The 17,456-nt window shown below is 47.2% G+C and overlaps 1 protein-coding gene across 2 annotated transcripts in view; it reads left to right on the top strand.

The window, feature by feature from the left end:
* The window catches only part of PACS1 (phosphofurin acidic cluster sorting protein 1), a 1,493,664-nt gene that overhangs the window by 1,404,628 nt on the left and 71,580 nt on the right, over positions 1–17,456 (top strand). For both annotated transcript variants that reach the window (XM_085625739.1, XM_085625738.1), the window contains one exon: positions 6,892–7,011. In XM_085625739.1, the coding sequence (XP_085481865.1) occupies positions 6,892–7,011 (120 nt within the window). The remainder of the gene's footprint in view (positions 1–6,891; positions 7,012–17,456) is intronic.

The following is a 17,456-nucleotide window of genomic DNA, read 5'->3' as shown; positions in this document are numbered from 1 at the left end:
GTGCTCCATATGTCGGACAAAGTATAAATAGGCTGTCGCATCCATTGTGACGCTTGTTGCGCAATGACCTCCTTTTCCTCTAATCCTAAGGCTGACCGGGTAAACAGTTTCTTACCCTCAAGAAAACCGAGCGGATGTACCGGAGTGGAGACAGCTGGTAAAGGAGTCGCACTCGCTGAGGAAGAGGTCAACACATGTGGAGAATGTGTTGACCCGGGTGACAACTGAAGGGGTTCAGCTGCCGCGGACGACAACAAAGTGGGCAATAAAGTCATAATCTCTGAGACAGACGAGGACAACCGGGATAAATTTGTTGGAGGCGTAAGGAGGGGAGGGGCTGGAGGTGCCGACGCAGCAGGAGTTACCGTCGTCACAGCTGAAACTTGCGCAGGGGCAACGGCTGATACCGGGCCATCTGGTACCGCCGGATATAACCGTTGCGGGACATATGGGGGTGGTGGACGCATGTCCAATAGATCTCCTATTTCATCTTCAGCGTCGGGCCGAGCCACGTAACTTTTATCGACCTGTAATCTAAACTCACGATTCACACATTCAATCCCTTCTTCTGTTCGGGCTCTGTCGTAGGCAACAGCCTTCTGAGTAACGGTTTGCCCTGCTTTAACTCTAGCTAGTTTCTCTTCTCTCATTCGCCTTCGCTTAGATTCCTTCTGCCAGGTGTTTAATGCTTCAAACATAGACTGCCTACTGCGTCTAGAAAGTAACTGATCCTGTAAGAAGGCAATTTTCTTTTCATCAAAGGAACCCGTTTTTGGCCATTGCAATTCTTCATTACCTCTGGTATACTTATGCCACAAGGTATTAAACAATAAAGGAACTATTCCGTGTTTTATGTACATATAATGGCTAGGACTGCCTTCCGGCGGGGCAGGCTGACTTTCGGCCAGACGAGAGCCACTCGTCCGACAACAACAACCAAAACAATTCAATTTGCTGAAGCACGGCATGTTAATTAGCAGACAAACACCAATAACGTACAAACAAATTCTTGTATCACATATAACACATATTGATTTTTTTCTATATAACGTTTTCTGCAGTTCAAACTCAACCTACTTATTCAAACTTGATGCATCCAAACAAACGAACCGAGCCCGTCGACTCCCGTTTGTGGAGAATTATTCAAAATACCGGACCGACAGAATCACAACGAGCAGTCTGCCAAAAAGACTAGCAAGAGGCAGTCAGACAGGTGCGACCACGGACTGGACTACAGACCATCCTATGACCTCCTTGGTTCACCACTGAGACTGTTCTGATGTGGTGCGAGCATCACCTCAGGTATGTCTCACGGCTACCCAATTACAGTCCGGCCTTGTGTTACACACAGGTAACAACTAGGCATCTGATCAGTGTCTCTAAATCACAAAAGATCCGTGGAGTCTCTACAGTCAGTCCCTACCGGACCACCCTGCAAGACCTCCGTAATTCTCCTAGGGTACTCATGACCCCCAAATCAAAGTACAGTTAACTGTTCCAAATGCACCGCTCAAAAGCGTGCGTCAAAACAAACCAATTACTCACCGGGTGCACCCAGGTACGGACTTTAGTTCTCCGCTGCCAACTTCTTGGGACCAACACGGTCAGCTCCTGGGTTAAGCCCGTAGGACCCCGGTGAAGGGCTACTAGCAGCAGAGGACACCTTGATCGGGAGTGCGGAGTGGACGTGGCCAAAGAAAAGTATCGATCAGGGAGAAAGAAAAAATAAAATCCCTCTCCCCCACCCGCCCGATCAGAACACCCTCAATCCTACCACCCGAATACGGGGGGAGGAAGAGACCCTATCACGGGGTCCCACCAAAGTCGCCAACTGAAGTACTTAACAAAAATCCCAAGGGCCACACTTACCGATGGCCTGCAATAGCCTTTCTAAATAACAGTCAGTTGGCAACGGAGAAGGTTCAAACGTTTTATTGGCCAAAGCAAAACTCTACATAGAGGAGCCTCGTCGATCCTCACCCATCAGGTGCGCCGAGGAAGACTGCTGGCTCCTTGACAAAACCACACTTATATAAATAACAGATTCAGCATACAAAGCCATACAAGTGGAAAAATACCAGTTAGTCCATGGGTTCCTGGATGAGCTTATACAGTGTTCAGTTTCAGTCTCACACAAAGGGTTGCTATCTATACAGAGGAGGTCGGCATGGTGACTCCCTTTTCGTCCCAGGGCCTGAAGGAATTTGCTTGATACTCCCTACAGCAGATGTGACCTTGGGCCTCGGCCGTAAATACAACTAACCTGTCTTGGGGCTGGTACGAACTAAATCATGAAGATGGTAGGCAAAGGAAACCACATGATCTGAAACGTGGTCTATGATGTCCGTTCGTCGTGTTTTGGATCATCCAAAACACGACGAACGGACATCATAGGCCACCATGCCATTGCGGACACTGTGTACCATATAGAGGTTCTGGAATATTGGAGAAATCTAGAAAACTTGAAGCACTTAAGAATTGATGAGATCACGCTATATCTTACTGTCAAGCCCCGAAGAAGTCTCGATGTGAGACGAAACGCGTTGGCTATGATCTCTTGACCTCTTGAAAATAAAGAAAACATTTTAAAGAAAAATAAAGAAGAAAATATTTTTTTTCAAGAAATGAAGACTTGGGATAATTCATTTTTGTGTGAATCTTGAACTTTGATAAACAAATGTATATTATATAGTGCTGAACTCTATCACAGACCAAGATGGCTACAGTATGGTTTTCGGCCCTTTTGTCGTGCAGTGAGAAACGAAAGAAATAATGTTTCTTCTAGAACATATCAATAGCTGTTTATGCGATCAAGATACCGTCATAGATACATTGTGCTAACTTTACATGGTGTGAATACACGGAACAAATGATTTTTATCCTTCATGTCCATGGATGTGGCTTCCCTGTCATTTCATCAACTCTCTGGAGCAGTCGTCCTTAGACGTCAAGGTTGGTTGAGGGCAACCACATTTTGCCCTGAGGTGCAAAGTAAAGTTCTAGAAATGCCTTTTGATGGCAATGCGCTTTTCAGTAAGCACATTAATGACTCCTTACAGGCCATTAAGGCAGACACCGAGACTGCAAAAGCTTTGGCCATGCTCCAATACAGTAAGGCCCCCTTTTGCGGAGCCCGTGGTAGAGGAACCTATTCATTTCATGGGAGTTACCAGAAAGACCAACCTCAGACATATCACTCATTTCGCCCTTCTTACCAACATCAACAGACATATTGTGCTCCATCACATGCTGCATACTCCAGGCAACCAAGATGTAAACAACCTGTACAGTCCAGGGATACTGTTTGGAAACAGTGATGATGTCCCAGCGCCTGCTGCACTCTCCCCTATCATTCCAGCCAGAGGAGCTCGCTTCTCACGCTATTTCAGTCAATGGCAAAAAATTACCACAGACAAATGGGTCCTGGATATAATAAAGTATAGCCATACCCTGCAGTTTGTCACAGTACCACCTCCTTATCCACCACAAAAATCTCTGTCTTCCAATCTTCAGTTACTCAGGAAGGAGGCATTCGTCATGCTACAAAAAAGGAGCCCTAGAAAGAGTACTACACTCTCAAAGGGGAATGGGCTTCTAAACCCAATTTTTTCTTGTGAAGAAGAAATCGGGAGAATGGAGTCCCATTCTGGACCTCAAAAAGCTCAACAAATATCTACAGAAAAACTCTTCCCACATGGTAACTCTCCAGGAGATATTGCAGCTTCTGAACTATTCGGATTTCTGGCCAGCCTCGATATACAGGACACGTAGTTCCATATTCCTATCCATCCCAAACATCGAAGATTTCTCAGTTTCACTGTGGCAGGCCCGCACTATCAGTTCAAGGTCCTTCCCTCCGGCCTCTGCTTAGCTCCTCAGGTATTTACCAAATGTCTCTCTCCCGTGGCAGCACACCTACGATTACAAGGTCTGCAGATTTTCTCATATCTCGATGATTGGCTAGTGAAGGGTCCTTCTCTTCACCAGGCATCGGAGGCCATATCCATCTGCCTACAACTGTTTTGCTCTTTCGGGTTTCCAATCAACTACCAAAAATCCATTCTCACACCTCACCGGATAACTTTTCTCGGAGCGACGTGTGATACCCTACAAAACAAGGCATTCTTATCCACAGAAAGACAAAACACCATACTATCGCTGGCACACAATCTACCCAAAAAAGTTTGCTTTTGTCTGTCTCCTCAAATCCTTTCTCAGCATGATGTCCTCTGCCATCCTCCTGGTGCCCCACACACGTCTCCGGATGAGACCTTCCCAGGCGCAGTTGGACAGGCAATGGCTTCAGGTGACAGGATAATTGAAGGACATTATTCAGATCACTCCGATTATGAAAAAACACTTCCTTGGTGGAAGTCCGCCAGCAATCTTTCTGTGGGCCTGACATTCCTCTCTCTACTTTCAGAGTTTGTTCTGACCACGTATGCTTCATTGGAAGGATGAGGAGGCTTACCTTCAAGTAAGTGGCAAATGGAGTCTCTCTCTTTCCAAGATGCACATCATCTTCCTTGAATTAAGGACAATTTTCCTAGATCTTCAGTCATTTCTCAGAAGAATACAAGCATCCTCATTTGTACAGACAATGCCACCTGCATGCACTATGTCAGCAGGCAGGGAGGAACAAGGTCTCAGATTCTATCTTTGGAAGCTCAAAAGATCTGGAACTGAGCATCACTGCACCGCATCATTATCAAGGCGAAACATCTTACAGGAATAAGAAACAACCTAGCAGACACCTTGAGCAGAATAGGACAAACATGTCACGAGTGGGAACTAGATCCGTTGATTCTCGACTCCATCTTCCAGAAATGGGGAACACCCAACTTAGACCTCTTTGCATCTCAAGAGAATCGAAAATGCTGTGGCTCTCCCAGCAGGGAACCTCAGAGAGGGTCATGGGGTACTGCGTTTTCAATAAAATGGTCGGGAATCTTTGCTTATGCTTATCCCCCATGCCCTCTCATCTCCTGGGTTCTAATTAAGATGAAAAGAGAACCATGCCGGCTGATCCATATTGCTCCACGTTGGCCCCACCAGCATTGGTTCACAGAGATACTCCTACTCTCGGAGTCCCAGCCTTATCACCTCCCAGTGACAACAACTCTATTGACCATGAGCAAAGGACAAATCCTGCACCCGTATCCAGCTTCTCTTCAGTTGCATGCTTGGCACCTGAATTCAATTAATTCAAAGATTTAGTCATCCCCCAGGACTATAGGGATGTTTTGTCCAGGGCTAGAGCTGAGTCTATCACTAAAACATACAGATTAAAATGGAAGCGTTTTTGTTCTTGGTGCCTTCGGAACAATATTCATCAGTGAGGGTCCACCTTGCAGCCATCTCCCGATACAGATGCACTTCTGATGCTTCTTCCCTTTGTTCCTCTCGCATCATCAAACAATTAATGAAAGGATTAATCAGGATTTTTCCTCCCATTCGGCCTCCTCCACCAGAATGGCGTCTCAATGTGGTCCTATCTCAACTAATGGTCCTATCTCAACTAATGAAACTACCAATGAGCCAATTCACAAAACTGAGCTCAAGTTTCTAACTTTGAAAGTGGCATTGCTTCTGGCACTTAACTCTGCAAGAATAGTAAGTGGAATCCAAGCATTCACTATAAGAGAACCCTATCTATGATTTACAGAGGACTACGTTTTACTGAGAACAAATCATAAATTCATCCCAAAGGTTCCAACTCAGTTTCACCTTAATGAACCTGTTGTCCTCTGCACATTTTTTCCAAATCCATCCTCTCCAACAGAGAATTCTCTTTACTCCTTAGACGTTAAACAATGTCTTAAGTTTTATTTGCAAAGAACTAAGCAGCTGCACCGAATGGACCAATTGCTGGTCTCATATGGGCCTCAAAGACTGGGTGCTGCAGTCACAAAGAGGACTTTTACAAGATGAATTGCTACAACTATTCAGCTCTACCATACTAAGGCAGGTAAACTGCTCACGATCAAGACCAAAGCACATTCAACAAGGGCAGTATCCAATTTACAGTGAGGCAGCTGTAGGACAGGCGGTTTTACGTCAACTTTTTCAATAAGGTAAGCCTCTACTCTTAGAGGTATTTTCATTTTGCTTTTGCATGTTACTTTGCTGACATGCTAGTGATAATCAATTACATTGGATATGTGTGTATATATATAAATATATAAATGTGTGTATATATGTATGTATGTGTATACATGTATGTGTGTATATATATGTATGTATGTATATGCATGTATATTGTTGCCCTCCATCCTCTATGGATATATATTGTTTCTATGCACATTTTTCTATGCAACTGTTAGCTACTCTGATTCAAGCATGTGAATCTATGAAAGCTCCAATACTACAGAAGAAAATGAGTCAGTTACCTGTAACTACGGTTTTCCAGTATTGATATCTTTCATAGATTCACATGCAACCCACCCTCCCCTGAGAGGCTTCCCTTATTTCCGCAAAGTATATAGTTTCACACTTGTGCTTGAAAATCTGAGGTACTCACCCTCTCTCAGGAGTGTTATACAGGGTCCCGTAGCCTAATTGGCTATTACTTAAGTTTTTTTCTTTTTTTACAAAAGAAAGTAGATAGGCTATTGCAGTGACTGTTCATTGCATTGTAGCCTATGATAGTATTATCTACTGCTTTTATAAGGATACCGCGGGACTCCCACTAAGACATTGGGGATGATTCAAGCATGTGACCCTATGAAAGATCCCAATACTGGAGAACCGTAGTAACAGGTAAGTAACTAATTTTCTTCTAGTTCAGTCTGTCCTGACATACCAGTTTAATTTTGCATATTATGTCCTACTTTTCAAAATGAATGCACGTCTCACACCAAACTTACTACTTTACTCTGCTTATGGTTCCAGTGCCCACCATTTTCCTGAGCAAGAAGCCCAAAGAGAAGGATGTGGACTCAAGGAGTCAGGTCATCGAGGGGATAAGCCGTCTCATTTGCTCCGCCAAACAGCAGCAGACTATGCTAAAAGGTAAGATGTGAAAGAGGGAAACAGTGCAAAAGAGAATATTATTAATGGTTTTTTGTTTGAACGTAATTAAAGTCTCTATTACCAGTATTGTGATCTAAGGTGGCGAAAGATTCTGGAACTGGGGGGAGGTATGTCCAAAAGGCACTAGGCTTTTAGAAACCAAGAGTACAGTGGGGGGGTCCTTAGATCAAGGGAGTGAGGAATGAATGCTGGCTTCCAAAGAGCTTTTGTAGACATTAACTTTGGGGTGTCAAGAGTGAAGAAAGAAGTCCAGGGATTGGGAGTGTTCACAACAATAAGCACGGTCATGAAGTAAGTGAAGTTAAGTGTGTGGCTTGCCATGCAAGATGGTGGCTACTCTTTAGACTCACTATTCTGGGTGAGCGAATATCCAGAACGGTGCACCCAACCCAGAAGTCACCCAACAGAGAAGAAGCGGCACAAGACCAACAGATCCATGGTGTCCTACTGGGCTACTTCAGGAGCCTGCAGACAGAGTTAAAGCTGGCGACCTCAGCCAAAGCATAGCTGCTGTGCACTCTCTGCCCAGTGCCCTCTGTCACCGTATTGGACACAAGAACTTCTGACTTTGCTGCTGCCGATCAGCTTGTTGTAGACCTTTCCTCTCCCAACACACAGCAAATAAAGGAGGACCAGAGATTACCCCAAGCGGAAGACATCGGCTGCGAAGGCCTGTATAAGGAGACAATGGCATGAATAGGGCCGAAACCACTCCCACACCCAGGCGGACACGTGATTTTTAAAATCTAGAATTGACTATGCAAACGCCCTCTATGTAGGACTCCCTAAAAGCCTCAATCACAGACTTCAAGTGGTGCAAAATCAAGCAGCAATAATCATCTTCCAACAACCAAGACACTGCCACACCAAGCCACTGACGAAAAGTCTACTCTGGCTACCGGTGACTCAACGGACTATATTCAAAGCAGGATGTATCATCTTTAAATCACTCTACAACAAAAGCCCAAAATATATATCTGAAAGAATCCAGAGCTACACCCCAAGATGCAATCTCAAGTTTGCCCACATGAACCTTTTAATGGTACCAAGATTCAAATGCAAGAGGTTGGGTGGAACCAGATTTTCAGTACTGGGTCCCCAGGTCTGGAATGCACTCCCAACCGCAATCAGAGTAGCAGAAAATTATATGTGCTTTAGGAGGATGTTTAAAACTTGGCTACTCTCCCAAGATTACAATTAATTCCTGGATAAATGGCAGCCTCTTGATCCAGCGCCAAGAAACCTGTCAGTGAAAGTGCACTTTATAAAATGGATATAATATAGCAGAATGATTACGGAGCTCCTCAACATAGGGAGAGCCACGGGAAGCCTCACCCCCGACTTACAACACGCGACGAGGGCCCGGAGATCACCTTTATTAATTAACGGTAGCCACAGTAAGCAATGGGCAGAAATGGGGGTGGGGAACTTGACCAGGAGCCCCACTGGATGGTCCAACTCCGCACCCATGCCTAGGTGCCATAAATTAAATACTGATCTGGGCACAAGGACCAAGAAGTAGCACACTTCCCTGGGAGCCACCAGAGGCTTTTCCTCCCCCTCCAAAACATGGCAGACAAAGCAGGCCCAGAAACTACCAAAGGCTTTTGATGATGGCCGTCTAGTTTTGGCTATAACAGGCGGTGAATTAACCCAATTGCCGGGAGGTGGTGAGGCCAGGAGCCGAGGCAGTGGTGGGACTGATGCTCCAACACCCTAGTGAAAGGGAGCAGCCCCCCTAGCCTGAGCTCCCCCAACACCTGAGTCCACCCTCCAGCCCACAGGATTGGCCATGAAACAGAGTCATTCCATGGGATGCCGCAGGAGCAACCAGAACCAGCCATAACACACAATTCCGAGCTCAACTGAGGGGGTGCCCCACATCCCGCAGAGATGGGGAAACCGTCAACAGTGACAACCACCTAACAGACCAAGATGGATAAATATGTAACCACTGCATCAAAGCCATCAGTGGAGACAAACTCCCCTTCAGAAGCTGAATCCACACAGGTCATCCCAGAGGAATTCCTTCAAGCTATATGCAAGATGTGCACCACCATGGAAATGCATATAGGGGTGGGTGGAACTGTGTAGGAAAGTAGGATCTGCTTTCATGGTCACCCCCACTTTTTGCTGGTGTTATGTTTTCCTAACTAGTCTGACTGTGATCCTGCTAACCAGGACCCCAGTCTCTGTGCTTCCTCCCTAAATTGTACATGGTAAGTACTTAGGTACACTCGAGATTGCCTACTGGTTTACCCAGATAAGTCCCTGGTATATGGTACTAAGGTACCCAGGGCATAGGTACACCAGGGGTCTCCCATGGGCTGAAGTATGTATTATGCCATGAGAGACCACTCAAATTGTGACCACAGGCCTGCCATTGCAAGATGGTGCTAGCACCACTTGCGATCGATATACGTTTCCTTATAATCTGAGGTCACTGCACTTAAAACCTAGAAGTCACCCCTAAGGCAGGCCTTTCAATCCTGAAGGCACGGTGCTCGGTTCTAAGTTTGAGAATACCCCTTCATGAGCGATGCACCCCTACAACCTTCGGAGTCCATTCTCCTGGGTTGTAACTGCATCAGCCATTACGATATATACAGTGGCCATGCGTCATTACGCAATGAACATCTCTAAACTGGCTGTAACGAACCCTGTCATGTTTGGTATCAAACAAGTTGGAATCATACCTCCACACCACAAATGGTGTGGAGGTATATTTCCATGCATTGTAAAGCTCCTCTGGAAAGCCCACAGTACTCCTGGTACTAGTCTTCCAGAACCAGATTGCAAGCTAGGGCTGCTGCTGCCGACCAGAGTCATGTTTCTGCCCTCCTGCTGCTGAGCCAAGCTTGAAAGGGGAAGGTAGAACAATAGATATTCTGTCACAGGGAGGTGTGACAACCTCCCAGACAGGGTTTAATGTATTGGGGCAGGTGGGGGCGCTTACCAGCGCCACTGCGACTGCTTTTAAGGACCCATATGGTGCCCTCCTTGCATACTCCAGATCAAACCAGTTCAGGGAGCTGTTGGCCCCTGCTCTGGCGCAAAACTACTGGACAAAAGACATGGGAGTATCCTCCCCACTGTCCAGCCTCTCCTTTGGGAGGGACCCCTGAATCATCCCAACACTAAGGGCACTTAAGGGCTTACATGTGAGTAGGTCCCTAGATTCGTCGTGGGACAAGATTCAGATCACATACCACTTAAACTTCAACGGTCTGGACTTTGCTTTGGGAACTGAGACGGCACCATCGTCCTGCTGGTATTCTGCATTGTCTGGGTCCGTGCTCCATATAGGTTCTTCACCAGGCCTGTGGACATCCAAAGACACCCGAAGGAATCTCTCTTGGAGTGAAGGAATCTCTCTTGGAGTGAAGGAGTCACTCCCCTGCATCTGCAGGCACCGCAACGCAGCTAACCGGTCTGCTTATCATGGGCTCCCATGGACTCCGAAAGGCTCAGCAACATAGGTGGTGGATCTGCAACTCCCTCGAGGCCTGCACTGTATTCTTACCGAGTTTGAGGCCAGTATCTCTCGTCGGAACGCTGGAACAGCTCCCCTATGCACCACATCGACTTGCCGGTGCCAAGGCTTGTTGGCTCTCTCCTTCAGAAATCTTCGGGTTTCAAGAAGCACGAACCTCAAGCATCTCCTACAGCCAAGATCATCATCCTCACTGCATCTTTGGTGAGCTTCTCGAGGTCCTCTTGCGACTCCTGTGCCTCAGGCCTGTGGGTCCTCTCGAGGGTCTTCCTTGACTCCAGTGGGCTCCCCTGATTGCTCAGGGCCTACTCCGACTCCCCTGCTTGTGGTGAGTCACTTGGACCTTGCAGACCCCGACACTGCACCTTTTTCGCTTGCCACGTTGTTTGTAGTTGCCAAGGCTTGTTGGTGCTCCCGGACACTGACCCCTCAACTCTCGACATCCAATGTGGGACAGCTCGTGAATGGCTCCTGGCCTTACACAGCGTCACCAGGTCCACACAGCTGCAGCTCCAAAGTCATTGTCAACTCTCCTGCATCACCCGACATCGGTGGCATTCGTCTTCCAATGACGCCTGGTCACTGTTGAGTAACATAGACTCTGTCCCCTCTGCTTGCAGGTACTTCTCATCTTGAATCCACCTTTGAGTTCCACTGGACTCCTGTGTTGTATTCTCCAGCAGCACCTTTCCTGAAGGCTTCCATTGTGGTCTACATCGTTTTCTGACGTCACTTGATACCTATGCACCCAGCTTCCCTGGTGTAGGTATCCTGTTTCCTGGAGCATCCACGGGTGAGGTGACTCTCCAAACTTCCATCTTCCATGGAGTGTCTTTGGGCTCCGCTGGAAAGGGTCCTTTTTCTTTAAAACTGCAACCGCAGCTTACCCATTGACTGACATTGAGTATGCAGTTGTTTTCGCACTCTGCATACGGGATCCTTGGGTTTCCTAGATGCTCACCTTGGGTGGTTCCTTGAGTGCCCAACTCTTCTACGTCTTCTGGGTCCACTCACGTCTTGAGTTGTGGTTCGCATTCCACTATTTTAGTATATGGTTTGGCTTCCCCCCTGGTGACCATTGTATATTTGTGCTATTTACCTTTTTTATTTGCAAACTATTGTGTGCATTTTTTTATATCTCCGGGTAGGAGATATTATGTGTTACTGAGTTTCTAATAATAAATGCCTAGGAGGTCTGGACCAACATGCGCGGTGACCGCGTGCGAGGGTGTGGCGCTGCTTGGCCTGGGAGCTGGAAGTAGGTGAGGGTGAGCACGGTCAAAACGCTCTGGTCACTGCGACTCAGTCACGAGGCTGTGCCATCGCCTCCACGGATGACACAGCGCAGATCCTATCATCCCGAAGAAGGCGGTGAGTCTCCGCAGCGCATCCCCGAATTAATGGTGGCTGTATGAGGATGGCACCTAACCAGCGCAGATAAATATAGTGCGAAGTAGGAGGCCTCTATTTCGCATTTGGTTGTCGCGCCAGGGGTCCTGAGAAGCCGCGCTACATATATGGGCCATAACTTGGCTTCCTACCCTTTTGCTAACCCGAGCTGTGATCTTGCTCTGAATGCTACCGGGCAGAGACCCCAACACTGTGACTCAGCGCATGACAGGCTGCACTAGCGATAGCTGTGCAGGTAAAAATGGGCTGCACCGATCCCAAACAGTGCAAGCTTCAATTCGATCAAACGGGGATGATCAGAAGCGGTGGGGCAAGCTCAGATCCCGATGACACCGTAGTCACGCATGCGGAAATGGCCCCAGTTGCTGACCCTGCAGTCATTATGCTGGAGCTCGGAGCCGGTTTCCGTTCCATGGAAGCCAGATTTGACGCCCTAGCAAACCGAGTGGACAGGCTAGGAGAGCATCTGGATCGTCAGAAAATACGCCTGGATGAGGCTGAGGGGAGGATATTAACTCTAGAAGACACCTCAACTACGGTCCAGAGGCGCTTCGAAAAAGTGGAGCGAGTCCTTAAGCAGGTGGCCTTAATGAACGAAGACTTGGAGGCCAGGTCCACAATGTTCGCATTGCTGGAGTTGCGGAGCCCACAAACATGGGCAGGCCAGATTCCTTTGTAGAACAGCTACTGGTGAGTCTGTTCGGCCGGGACAGTTTCTCTTCTGCATTCTCGGTGGAGCACGCACATCGTACACTTGGTCCCAGGCCCCCCGTCGAGGCCGCCTCGATTACTTGTCAAGCGGCTCCTGAATTATAAAGACAGGGCACAGCGCTCCGCCTGGCCCAGAAACGCGGTGAGCTGCAGTACCTGGGATCATCCATATCTATATACCCCGACTTCACGCCAACAGTCCAAGAAGCCAGGCATAAGTTTGCAGAGGTGAAAGCCTCCCTTCGCAGACTGAACGTAAAGTATGCCATGCTGTATCCTTCCCGCCTGAAGATTGGACGTAATGAGACTCAAGATATTCAATACTCCTGCAGAGGCAGTCAAATTCTGTAAAATGCTGTCCGGTGGCTCGGCGTCCCCTTCCCAGAAACTTCCAGGTCCAGATGAGTGATGGCGAGACTTTGACCTGCGACGAGGACTTTGTATCCCAAAATAAGTGAGACTGTACATGTCTTAACTCATGCCACTTTGGTGCCTCCGTCAGGCTCCCCCCTTTTCTCTTCCCTCCCTTTCCTACTTACCCTCTTCTACTGCCCTTCTATGATGCTGACCCTGCTACTGTTTAGTCTACAGTGTGTTTAGAGATGAGCCGTTCACTGTCGGGCCGCCCTCACGCCCCTAAAGTATATGCCAAATCCCACAATTGGGGACTTTTTGTTGTTTGGTTCCATATATCTGGTTTCACTGGATGTTTTGGAGTCTAGTGTGGGTGGGGGATAGGGGACATCCAAGTATTTTTAAATGGATGTCATTTAATTGTTTATCTTTTAATACTTTGCGTATCCAACTATTGTCAATGTTCTGTACTTTCAATGATTGCAGTCATCCAGTTACCCTAGCAGACCTATCACCTCTGATCATTATATTATGTCTGCATGCGACATGACTGGTTCCATTAAGATAAAATGCATTTCCACGAACATACGCAGAATAAATAACCCACGCAAGGGTAAACAGGTCCTGGCATATCTGTATAGGCAAGGGGTTAGAATAGCATACCTGCAGGAAATGCACCTACCTCCTGTCACCATACCAGTGTTTGCCAAGTCGTGGGGCTAACACCGCTACTTATCGTCCTACAGCACATATACTCGAGGGGTCTCCATACTTATACACAAAATTGTTCCTTTCAGTCTCCATGCAGCTCACACAGACCCTGAGGGCCGTTCTATTATTTTTCATGGCACACTTGCAGACAAGCAGGTATTACTGGTCAATATCTACGAGCCTACTGTAGATAACAATACCTTCCTTCAAAGTATCTACGCCCGACTGAGTCAGATGGATGCAGATCAGATAGTTATGGGGGGTGACTTTAATTTGACTCAATGTCCACAACTTGACTCCACCAGTGTAAGCCCTAGCGACAAACCAAGAACCAGGGCTCTGTTCCTCCAGATCATGGACGCGTATGCCCTGTGAGACACCTGGAGATTTCTATATCCCAAGGACCCAGGTTTCACCTTTTACTCCTCGCCCCACACCATTTGGATACAAATAGATTACTGGTTAGCATCAGCCAATATATTGCACTGGGTAACAGAGACCTCTATACTCCCCTGCACACTACCAGACCATAGCCCAGTGGTGCTGTGCCTTACTATCCCTTGCGGATATGAGTCTGAGAGATGATGGCGGTTCCCTGGAGATGCCCTGCGAGACTAGGTGTTAAGGGGTGAAATGCAGAGGGTGGTGGAGGAATATTTCTAGCTGAACACTGGTTCCTTTACAAAACAAGCTACTCTATGGGAGGCCTTAAAAGGCCTACATCCGCGGGTTTAGCATATCGAAGCAATTTGGTATCCGGTGTGATATACGCTGCCAGATCAAAAGTGTTGAGTTTGACCTACATGAGTTGTACATGGCTGGAGCTACGGATACAGACCCACGACTACATGATAGGTCCCTTTTATTGATGGAATTTAATGCACTAGCTGACAGGGAAACAGCGTATCTGGGGAAATAGGCTGAGGCGTGAATGTATGGGGAGGGTGAGAGACTGGGTTGTACCCTGGCCAGGATGCTGTGGCCCAATTGAGCGGCAGAGTACATTAACGAGTTGTTAAACGACGACGGCACAAGTGCTATTGGCACAGAGGAGGTAAAAGCAACATTTCTGAACTACTATAAGATGCTGCATGCATCCCGGGTTCTTGCGGCCTCACCAGAACTACTTACATACTTAAACACAATGCCCATGCCCCATGCTCTTAACGAAGTTAAGGAAGCTATAGAGGCACTGTATGGATCCAAAGCCCCAGGCCTAGACGGCCTGACAGGTGCCTTCTACAAGGCTTTCAAGGAACAATTGGCTCCACACCTTTTAGGAATGTATAATGAGGCCCTAAACTCTGGCGCGTTACCTCCTACTCTGCAGGAAGCCATTCTCACTTCATTATTAAAACCAGGCAAAGATCCCACCCTCTGTGCCTCATATCGCCCCCTCTCGCTACTCACCCTGGACAATAAAATACTAGCCAAAACCATGGCGACCCGACTAGCCCTACTTATGGAACAAATATCTCCAATGCAGTCCGGATTTGTCCCTCATAGATCCACCTCATTTAATCTTCGTACAATCTTTGTGATCCTTCAAAGGATATCCCTGACGGTTCCTGCTTCAGTGGCCCTCCTAAACGCCAAAAAGACATTTGATTCCCTTGAATGGGCTTTTTTGATGGCGGTCCTGAAGAAACTCGGGATTCCCCCTCCCTTCGTATCCTTGATTCAATTATTATATTCTGCAACCCGGGCCTGCCTACGGATTAATTGGTCGCTATCCACATTTTTTCCCATTGCAAGGGACATCAGACAGGGCTGCCCCCTTTCTCCTATGCTTTTTATTATAGCTATGGACCCCCTGGTCCGTCACATGCAGACTATCCATCTACACTGTGGGCTTCAGCTTAAACAAGGGCCATTGCTGCTTTCTCTATACGCAGACGACATCCTCCTCTTTATTAAACACTCTGCCGAAAATCTAGGAAACCCTGACACTGCCATACGAGCGTGATGGACTGGGGGTTCCGGACCTACACATCTACTATCTGGCAGCCCAATGCAAATATACTCACAGTTGGTATCACCCCGATTCATGCATCCCCTACTTTTGGCCAGAGTTGGACCAGCTACAAGGACTCCCTCTAGACACTACTGACATCTTGAAAGTATCAACCACCTGCTGGGCCTGGCGCACGCTATGCTGGAAATTGGGGACTGGCCCTCTCTACTCCATGGGACTTCCCCTCCGGAACAATCCGTGGCTCCCCTTAATGAATGACCTACTTGTAAAACGTGTGCTGCAGCAATACAACATTCACACCATAGGCGACCTATTCCCTAACGGCCATGTGTTACAGATCCCTGAAGACCCCAGGTTCCAAAACATGACATATATGCAGCGCTTCATATTCCAACGCTTGTATGCGATGCTACGCTACAAACATCCCCAGCTACCCTCTTGCCCCGGAAGATTTCCCTCCCCTGTCACTGGTAATATCGACATCGGATGGCGTGCACATGGTGCCCAAACTGTATCGCATGTGCCTTGCATTGAAACCAAACACCACCGCCAGGGTGCGACAAGCCTGGTAGAGGGAGCTGGATGTGCCGATAACAGACAAAATTTGGTCCTACTGTTGCACCCAAACTCAGAAAATCTCCTCCAATCATAGGAATGAATTATTACATTTCAAATTTCTCCATAGGACATATCTCAAGCCAGTAGACCTTGCTAGATACGACATATCTAGAACAGACTGCTGCCTCAAGGGCGGTGCCCCTAGGGCTGACTTTGTGCACCTCACATGGACGTGCCCAATTATCTCCCATTACTGGGTCAAGGTATACTCACACACAGCAACGATGTTGGGCACTGCCCTACAACCCAACCCCATGGTGGCACTCCAAAGATGTACTGCTGACATACCCAAGTCATCACGCAGGCTCGCCTCCATATCTCTTCTATTAGCAAAGCGCGAAATTGCGATACTCTTGGGGATATAAAACACCGATGCCCATTGCATGGCTCAAGCAAATGGCTAACTGCGATAAACTGGGCATAGACTACGCTTCCCTCCAACAACAGGCTGCAACCCATCAATATAGGGCAACCCCTGCGCGATTATCTCCAGACATTGGACCAACCCGAATAGTCCACATAGCAGTCTTCTCTCAAGTGCCCTCCCCACCGGGTCCCTGCAGTACTCCACTAGAGTTTACATTTTGCCATAGTATATCCCCCAAACTGAGTGCCGGGCCCACCGGGGTAAACCTCTTCCCTTACTATATATCTGGCTTAACGTGTAGTTCCGTAATTGCTTGTCTTGGAATGATGGAATGTCTGCAATTTATGTATTGATGATAACAATGCATGGTACTCATTGGCATATGTACCTTCTTTTTTACTTTTGTAGTGTTTCTGAAATTCGAATAAAAACGTGTTTAAAAAATAATAATAATAAATACACAGTGTGGTTCTTTTTTACTTAACATTTACCAATAAGATTCCATTCTGGTGAAACAAGCTGCTTTGCACTCCTTCTGGACTAAGCCTGAAGGCTCCCGTCCACATCTACCACTTATAGAGCTTTCAAAGGTTGGCTACAAACAATAAAATCACCATAAGGGTTGTCTGGATTAGTGCAGGGTGCTACACTTGCATAAGTGAGCACCATATACTAAGCCAGCCTCTTTCAGACTAGAATTGGAAGGGCCCCACCATGACCTACACAAGGTCGCAGATAGTCACAGAGGTCAAACAATGGATCTCCACAGCAGAAGATACAGTCCA

The sequence above is a fragment of the Triturus cristatus genome, chromosome 9, assembly GCF_964204655.1.
Source record: "Triturus cristatus chromosome 9, aTriCri1.1, whole genome shotgun sequence".
Lineage (NCBI taxonomy): Eukaryota > Metazoa > Chordata > Amphibia > Caudata > Salamandridae > Triturus > Triturus cristatus.
This window is presented reverse-complemented; position numbering and strand designations above follow the sequence as displayed.